Raw genomic sequence first — 9,293 nt, 5'->3', positions numbered from 1 at the left:
GTATGCAACAAGGTCCTTTTCTCTTGATCCGTGAACTCCACGTGAATTTGAATTTGTATTGAAGTCAGAAAATTTAAACTTCCATAAACAAATCAGCAAAAATCCCGACAGCAATTTCTCCGTCTTCTTGGAAATTCGAACCGTTGGGTGAGTTATAAATTCCACTTATGAGGTCTATTTCGGTTATGGTTGCTTACACAATTATTTTGCCTTTCCTTCGCGCACCTTCTCCTTGCTCCAGCAACCCAAAAAACCTAAACCACAACTCTGCCACTTCCATCTCCCAACAATATTCATGGATCTCCCACAATTTGTCGTCGACATCGATGCACTGGCAAAGCTGCAGCTTGAGGGCATGCTGCCAAGCCAGCAGGTGAAATGGTGCTCGGAATGAGGTATTGATCCTATGCCTAGCCTCGGGCAAATGTGAAAGTGCATCTAGGACCCCTCATTTATTTTGGTGTTAATGACAACCCAATTAGAAGGTAACTAATGCTTTTTGTTGAGATGTTTGCAAGGATGAAAAATGAGTGGAACTTAAGCATAGAAAGCTTTGTGGCAATTTTTGTGGTAATCACCTCTCTAAACCTTGTGTATCCTGTGTTCTTGAGTATTAGGATGTCGTACTATTAAGAGGGACACCACATGCATATAATTGGTAGAACACTAGTGCTCAAAATCCTTTATTTGAAGTGTTCTTGTTTTATTCCTGTCAGACTATCCGATCCTGATCAGACTATCCGATGGTCAGACTATCCAAAATTTCACAGAACTTTGCCCTCTGTTTTTGGTCTGAGTGTTGGCTAAAAAATATCGGACTATCCGATATAAGGTCAGATTGTCCGATGCATCGGAATGTCTAAAATCTCTCAGAACTTCACTCTCTGTCTTGAAATGCTTTTTATTTTCTGTTGAGTGATTTTTCAGATCAGACTATCCGATGTGATCAGAATATCCGATGATACAGAGACTCCGAAATTCTATGGAACTTGAGTCTCTGCGAGGATGAAGTTCTTGCCTCAAAAATATCGGACTATCCGACATGACTTCGGACTATCCGACATGTCAGACAGTCCGAAATTCATCAGAACTTTGTCCTCTGTCTCTGGGTTGTTTGGGACTCAAAAACATCGGACTATCCGATGTCATCTCGGACTTTCCGAGGTGGGATGAAAAGATTCCCTTCCCAACGGCCACATTTTGGGGGGATCTATAAATACCCCCCACCTAACTCTTTTCTAGGGTTACCCAACTCATTCTTTCACATTCACTTTGGGTTGAGCTTGGTGCTAAGGTGCTTTGGATCTTTGAGCTCTTTCTCCCTCTCTCAAATCCCTCCTCGTTCTTTGTGTGGTGGATCTTGGTGGTTGTGGATTTGGTGTTTGAGGGCCTAGTGTGTGTTTCACTCGATCTTGAGCACTAGGGTTTGACCAAGAGTTGTGTGGTGTTTGTTACTCTTGGAGGTTGAGGACTCCTAGACGGCTAGGTGTCACTCCCGAGCCACCGATCTACGTGTGGTTGGCCGGGAGAAGTTTGTGAAGGCCGGATCTCACCTCCGCAAGGAAAGAGATACCCCTTAGTGCAAGGAGTGCTTAGTGCAACCTCTAGAGGAAAGGGTTAGCAAAGACCCGGCTCTTAGTGAGCTCCTCAATGGAGAGTAGAATCCCCTCAAGGATTTGAACTCCGGGAACAACTCCGTAAACTTCATCGTTGGTGATATCTCTTCATCCTCTCTTTAGCATTGCTTAATTGTGCCGCTATAGATCTAGTTGTTGTTTGCGCTATACTCTTGTTTGTGTGCTAGATCTGCTTGTTGTGACTTCTTTGTGGATCAGACAGTCTGATCCAACATCAGACTATCTGATATTTTCGGATAGTCTAACTATGGATCAGACTTTCCGATCTTAATTCAGTTTTAGCTTCCGCATTTAGTTTTAAATTAGCCTATTCACCCCCCCTCTAGGCCTAATTAACACTTTCAATTGGTATCAGAGCCTAATCTCCTAATTAGGCTTAACCGCTTGGAGAGATTATGTCGGGCCAAACGGGGGATGGCAAAGATGATGATAAGGGAGCTACGTTTCCTTATGACTATCCATCCACATCTACTTCAACGGTACGGACTATGCCGCTTGAAAACATAAGATGAAGATGCATTTGAAATCTATTAACCCTTTGATTTGGAGAATAGTCGAAAAAGGCTATGTTTTGCAGAATCCCGAGGATCCCACCAAGGAGGACGATGAGAACGAGCACAAGAACGCTCAAGCCGCTAATGCAATTCTTAGCGCCTTCAGTGGAAGTGAGTTCAACCGTGTGGACGGCATTGAGAGTGCCAAAGTGATTTGGGACACGCTTAGGAATTTGCATGAAGGCACGGATAGTGCTAGCGAGTCCAAGGTGGAGATTCTCAAGGGGCAGTTTGAACGGTTTGTGATGTTGGATGGTGAGAGCCCAAGCGACATGTATGATCGATTGAGCAAGATCGTTAATGAGATCAAGCGACTTGGCTCCAAGGACATGACCGATGAGGTTGTGGTCAAGAAGATGGTTCAGGCAATCACTCCAAGGAACTCTACCTTGGTGACCATCATTCGTGAGCGTCCGGACTACAAGACTCTTACACCTCATGACTTGCACGGGTGTATCCTTGCCCATGACATGCTCGAGCAAGAGTCCAAGGAGGTCATCCAATATATCAACCAAACCTCAACCACAAGCATCAAGAAGGAAGACTTGGCATTGAAGGCAAAGGAAGAAGAAGAAGAGAGTTGCAAGAGTAAGAGCAAGGCGGAGATCGATGATGAAGAGATGGCTCTCTTCGTCAAGAAGTTCGGCAAGTTCATGAAGCAAAGTGGCTTCGCCAAGGGAAGTTCGTCCAAGTATTCCTCCAACAAGTCAAGTGGAAGACACTCCGCAAGGGTGTGCTATGTGTGCAAAAAGCCCGGGCACTTCATTGCGGATTGCCCCCACATCAAGGATTGCCCCCACCTCAAGGAAGACAAGAAGAAGCTTGAGAAGAAAGAGAAGCACAAGCATAGCAAGCATGATCGCTATGGCCAAGCTCACCTTGGGATGATCTTCGGCTTCGACTCCGAGTCAAGCTCAAGTGATGAAGAAGGAGTTGCCACGTTCACCGTCAAGCCTTCATCACCACCGAGACTCTTCAACTACTCAAGTGATGAGGATGCTCCCATTTGCCTCATGGCAAAGGAGACTAAGGTACCCTCTCCCCTCAAGTCATTTAATGTTGATCTTGTTAGTGATGAGGAGGATGATGTTGAGGATGAGGTTATGGATGAGGAGTTGTTCAAGTCCATAACCAAGGAGTCTCTGCCACACTTGAGTGAGTTGCTTGGGAGAATTGAGGATCAATATGCAACCCTTGAGAGGCAAGAGGCATTACTCATTCGTGAGAAAGAGCGGTCTCATGAACTCAAGGGTGAGCTTGCTAAGGAGAGAGAAAAAATGAGGCTTTGGTACGGCTTTACAAGCAAACCAAAGAGTCTCACGCTAATCTTGAGGTGACGAATGCTCAACTAAGAGAGAGTGGATGGCTTGGACAAAACTTATCTCTCTCTTGAAGAGAAGTTCGAAACCTTAAAGAATAGTGTCTCTCTCCCTAGCAAGGCACCTTGTTCCAAAATTGTTCCAAGCAATGAACCATGTGCTAGGTGTAAGGATATTGATATTGATGCTTGTGCTACTAACTCTACTTCCTTGAATGCCTTGCAAAAGCAAAATGAGAAGCTTATGGGACTCCTTCACAATGGCTTGCTTAAGTGCCATACAGGTAGTAAGGCCCTAAAGGAGTACTTAGGTTATCAAAGGGACAACTTCAACCATGAAGGCCTTGGGTATGTTCCTCCACCAAAAGGAAAGGTGGACAAGAGTGTGTTGATCAAGAAGCCCCAAGGTCTAGCAACTTTGTTAAGGCCAAAAGTATCATTCCTAATGATTATGCTTCACATTGTTCTTTTGATGCATCTTATGTTCTTAGGAAGAATGCTAATGGTCGTGTAGTTGCTAAATATGTTGGCCCAAGGGGCAAAAATGTTTCCATCAAGAGAGTACTTTGGGTGCCTATGGCACTTGTCACTAACATGAGAGGACCCAAGCAAGTATGGGTACCTAAAACTAGAAATTGAACTCTTGTAGGAATATCTCTCCGGTGGAAGAAGTTGGGTGATTGATAGTGGATGCACTAATCATATGACCAGAGAAGAATCAATGTTTTCATCTCTTGATCCAAATGGCACTTCTCAAGAGAACATCATCTTCGGGGATGATGGAAAGGGAAAGATAATTGGATTGGGTAAGATTGCAATTTCAAATGACCTTTCCATTTCCAACGTCCTCTTGGTAAAATCTCTAAATTACAATCTATTGTCCGTTTCTCAATTATGTTCCATGGGATTCAATTGTCTTTTTACCGATGTTGATGTGACCGTATTTAGAAGGAATGATTTCTCGGTAGTCTTTTAGGGTGTTCTCAAGGGAAAGCTTTATCTTGTGTATTTTTCCTCAACTGAAGTCAAACATGAGACATGCTTAGTGGCTAAGTCCAACACAGGATTGCTTTAGCATCAGAGGCTAGCCCATGTTGGTATGAGGAATCTTTACAAATCTTCACATCCTTGGACTAACAAATGTTCAATTTGAGAAAGATAGGGTGTGTAGTGCATGTCAAGCCGGGAAACAAATTGGAGCACATCACCCGGTCAAGAACGTAATGGCTACTACAAGACCGTTGGAGCTTCTTCACATGGAGCTCTTCGGGCCAATTGCTTATCTAAGCGTTGGAGGTAACAAATATGGTCTTGTTATTGTTGATGACTTTTCACGCTTCACGTGGGTGTTCTTCTTGCATGACAAGAGTGAGACACAAGCCCTCTTCAAGAAGTTTGCAAGAAGAGCCCAAAACGAGTTTGACCTCAAGATCAAGAACATTCGAAGCGACTACGGCAAGGAGTTTAAGAACACGTGCATCGAGAGTTTCCTTGATGAAGAAGGCATCAAGCATGAGTTCTCGTCTCCATACTCACCTCAACAAAACTTGAAGGAACTCATGGGCTTGCAATACCCACGGTGCAAAGAGATCATCGCACAATTCTATGCCACCGTTTACTTTGAGCCAAACAAAGAAAAGACTATTCATTGGATGACAGATGGCATCATATACTCAGTAACGTATGCCAGGTTTGCTGCCATTTTGGGGTTTCCGGCTCGCTCTCGCACCAATCGTGTCAAGATTCATGATGAGAAGCCCATGGACACAAATTATCTTCACTTCTTGTACCAAGATGTGGACTATGAGTTAGGCGCCATCAAAGGTCTCCTTCCCTTCTATGCCTATCTCAACAAGCTTTTGCGCAAAACTCTCAATCCTAAGAAAGGTGATGCTAGCAACGTCCTTGCCTATACAAGGAATTTGCTTTACAAGATGAAGGCTCACCCAACTCATTCTTTCACATTCACTTTGGGTTGAGCTTGGTGCTAAGGTGCTTTGGATTTTTGAGCTCTTTCTCCCTCTCTCAAATCCCTCCTCGTTCTTTGTGTGGTGGATCTTGGTGGTTGTGGATTTGGTGTTTGAGGGCCTAGTGTGTGTTTCACTCGATCTTGAGCACTAGGGTTTGACCAAGAGTTGTGTGGTGTTTGTTACTCTTGGAGGTTGAGGACTCCTAGACGGCTAGGTGTCACTCCCGAGCCACCGATCTACATGTGGTTGGCCGGGAGAAGTTTATGAAGGCCGGATCTCGCCTCCGCAAGGAAAGAGATACCCCTTAGTAGAAGGAGGAGTGCTTAGTGCAACCTCTTGAGGAAAGGGTTAGCAAGACTCGGCTCTTAGTGAGCTCCTCAATGGAGAGTAGAATCCCCTCAAGGATTTGAACTCCGGGAACAACTCCGTGAACTTCATCGTTGGTGATATCTCTTCATCCTCTCTTTAGCTTTGCTTAATTGTGCTGCTATAGATCTAGTCGCTGTTTGCGCTATACTTTTGATTGTGTGCTAGATTTGCTTGGTGTATCATATTAGTGGATCAGACAGTCTGATCCAACATCAGACTATCTTATATTTTCGGATAGTCTGACTGTGGATCAGACTTTCCGACCCTAACTCAGTTTTATCTTGCGCATAAAGTTTTAAATTAGCCTATTCACCCCCCTCTAGTCCTAATTGACCCTTTTCATCTTTTGTTGAATGCGGTTTTCTTCCTCCTTCTGAATTTTTTCGCTTCTTCATGATTTCTATGACATCCATCTTCTCCACCTAGACCTCAATTCCATCACCGTCTTAAGCATCTTTACCCATTCATGCAAGGCGTACCTTGGGGTACAACATTTCCTAGATTTGTTAAGAGACTTCTACGAACTTAGATAGATGAAGTCTTATAAGGTTTTTGGATATTGTGGTCTCCACCTCAGGAACAAGATGAGAGGAGAATACAATCCTTTCAACTGCACGTCCTCGAGGAAATACTGGAGGGACAACTGGTTTTACCTTCATGATGCCGATACCTCTCCATGCCTTGTCGTCCCTGAAGAGCAACCTCCGCATTCCTGGTGCTGGACTGCTAAACCTGTTCTAACCCCCACATTGAAGGGTTTCATTGACAAAATCCACAACCTCCGAGAACATGGCTTGACCGGGTACGAAGTCGTTTGCGACTTCACCTGTTCTTGGATCCGTCCTCTTCAGGCTTGTGCTCATCCTACGTTTGAGTACACGAGGGCAGAAGACACGACGAGGATAATGCGATTTGGTACATATCCTGAAGTTATCTAACAACCAGAATATTCTGGACTTTTTCTAACATCTGACCTTTCATTATTGCTTTCCTTGTAGGCCTCTCTCGGACAGCAGTGGCGAAGTGCGTTGTACAGGTGGTGGTCGATCCGCCATCAGCCGTTGATAACATCCCAACAACGGTTTGCGACCTCCTACAAACCGAGAAGGATGCTGTCGTGAACATAAGTAATTTGAATCATCCTTTTTGCAAATAGTACTCGTGGTCGTAGGAGTAATCTTTACTCTTGTGGGAATGGCCTTTGTCTGACGTTATTGGGCCACTTGTCAATCATCAGGCGTCTGCTTCCTTAAAGGAGCAAGCCGTGACGGATCAGGCGGCTGCTACCCTCTCTTCGCAGGGAAGATGATCTAAGAGGAAATGGTGCACTACAATTGCAAACCCTACCGGCGCAGAGACACTGGTCAGGATAAGCGGTTTGAGGTGAGGTTTTTACCCATGGCTTATCTAACAACCGCGATAACCCTTTTCTTCTACAGACTACGTCCAGCATGAAGTCGGGCGTGACCAAGAGGGGACTGCTGTTGAAGAAGCAAAAAGTTGGGTAGATGCCTAAGCTTGCCTTTTTGTTCTCGGCCTAACGTCTCCTATCTTTTTGTAACCCCATAATGTTTTGAATGCAGCCACACTCATCTGGCCCCGGGCAAAGCACCAGGGCCCGTGAAGATGTGAGCTCCCAATCTCCCACCAGTGAGGTCATTGTTTCAACGGCGCCTCTTCCACCAGCCGGAGCCCTTGTTGTCCCGAGCTCATCCTCGGCCTCCGACAAGCAACTCGAAGCTTGTCGATAACCGGAGGCTAGCGCCTAGGATATCGTGGCCGAAGTCAGTTGGTTTGGGAAGGCCGTGTCATCGGCCAATGATCTTGTCGTGGCGTTTGAAGCCCAACTAAAAAAGGAGCACGCCGACAACGCCAGGCTAAGCGAGGTGGTAGCCGGAAATGATGCGCAACGCTGAGGACACGAGGACAAGCTAGCCAAGTCGAAGGACAACCTCACCTCCCTCCGACAAGCCCTTCACGAAAACAATGGGCACCTTGACGTGGTCGGGAATAGTTTGGGAATAAATGTTCCCCAACCCTGTTAGAGTGTGTAGCCCAGCCCACAAACCGTGGGCCACCCAAGTCACATTGGGCCTGCTCCACGACAGGCCCAACCAGAGCCACAACTTTAGGTCCTGAGCCTACACAACTCAAAAGAATATTCTGATGGGTGAGGACTGCCCCCAACTTTTAAGTCGTGCTCCCTCATCATCAATTACCAATGTGGGACTAAACCCAACAATATCTCCCGGCACACATCAGGCTAAACAATCTCCCCCGTCACATCAACCCATGTAACCTCACAGACTTATTACTGGCCTCCCCACGATGCGACCCATGGAAATTGTTCCAGGTCACAAACCTGGGCTCTGATAGCACTTGTTAGAGTGCGCAGCCCAGCCCACCAACCGTGGGCCACCCAGGTCACATTGGGCCTGCTCCATGACAGGCCCAACCAGAGCAACAACCTTAGGTCCTAGGCCTACACAACCCAAAAGACTAGTTTGATGAGTGAGGACTGCCCCCACGTTTTAAGTCGTGCTCCCCCATCATCAATTACTGATGTGGGACTAGACCCAACAAACCCAAGTTCCCCGACGAGACCACCGTCTTGGCATCCCTAGGGTCGCAGATCATCAAACCAAAGACCTCCACAAGTTCCCACCCGACCAGGTGGCGGATGGGATGAGGTCCAGGATCCAAACTAGGGCATGCCACTTACTCGCATGCCTCAAGCTCACACATCCAGGGGTCAAAATCGAAGATATGATGGGCAATGGTGGAGTCGACGAGCGCCATCAGGACATGAAGTCGGAGTTGGACGAGAATGTGGAGGCCATGATCCCCTATTTTTGAAGAGTAATTTCCTGCTTTCGGTCTTGTTTGTAATTTTAAGCAAAACAATTTGGTTTGGTGTTCAAGAAGACTTCCTCCTTCTTCTATCCTTTTTAAGGCTCTTTGTCTTTGGATGTCTCGTATTCTACAGATACCTTGGGGTCGAGAACAAGAACGTCTAGCAAGGAAGACGCTCCTTTGACTTGATTGTGTTATAAAACCAGCCCCGAAATCACATCGGAAACAAAACGCGGAAGAAACACCATAGGAGATCCAAACACGATGACGACTGTTGGTATTTCTTAATGACATTATTAGAAATATAATTCCTAGAAATGGCGCAGAAATACTTCTGCTATATTATGGTTACAGGGTTCATCTACAAGCGCACGGATATGCCATTGTTGCATTTTACCCAAGAGTATTATAAGGGTATCGTATTTATTTAAACCCGTGGGAAGATTATAATAGAGATAACCATACTAATAATTTAAATGTTACATGTAATAACCAAAGTCTAGGCAGGGCCTAATATAATCCAAAGGGTAGAGTGACACTAAACATAAGCATTTATACTCATTCATAATTATCTAAGCTAGTTGGAAAGAAA

General features: G+C 45.4%; 1 protein-coding gene across 1 annotated transcript; it reads left to right on the top strand.

Moving 5' to 3' along the window:
- Positions 1-295: 295 nt before the first annotated feature.
- Positions 296-3,528, top strand: LOC107281270 (uncharacterized). Its single transcript, XM_015786821.1, has 2 exons — positions 296-373; positions 2,215-3,528. Exons 1-2 carry the CDS (start codon positions 296-298, stop codon positions 3,526-3,528), a joined length of 1,392 nt encoding a protein of 463 aa, XP_015642307.1.
- Positions 3,529-9,293: the final 5,765 nt, after the last annotated feature.

Source organism: Oryza sativa, chromosome 6 (genome assembly GCF_034140825.1).
Source record: "Oryza sativa Japonica Group chromosome 6, ASM3414082v1".
In the NCBI taxonomy this organism is placed as follows: domain Eukaryota; kingdom Viridiplantae; phylum Streptophyta; class Magnoliopsida; order Poales; family Poaceae; genus Oryza; species Oryza sativa.
The sequence above is the reverse complement of the archived record's forward strand: the minus strand, read 5'-3'. Positions and strand labels throughout refer to the sequence as shown.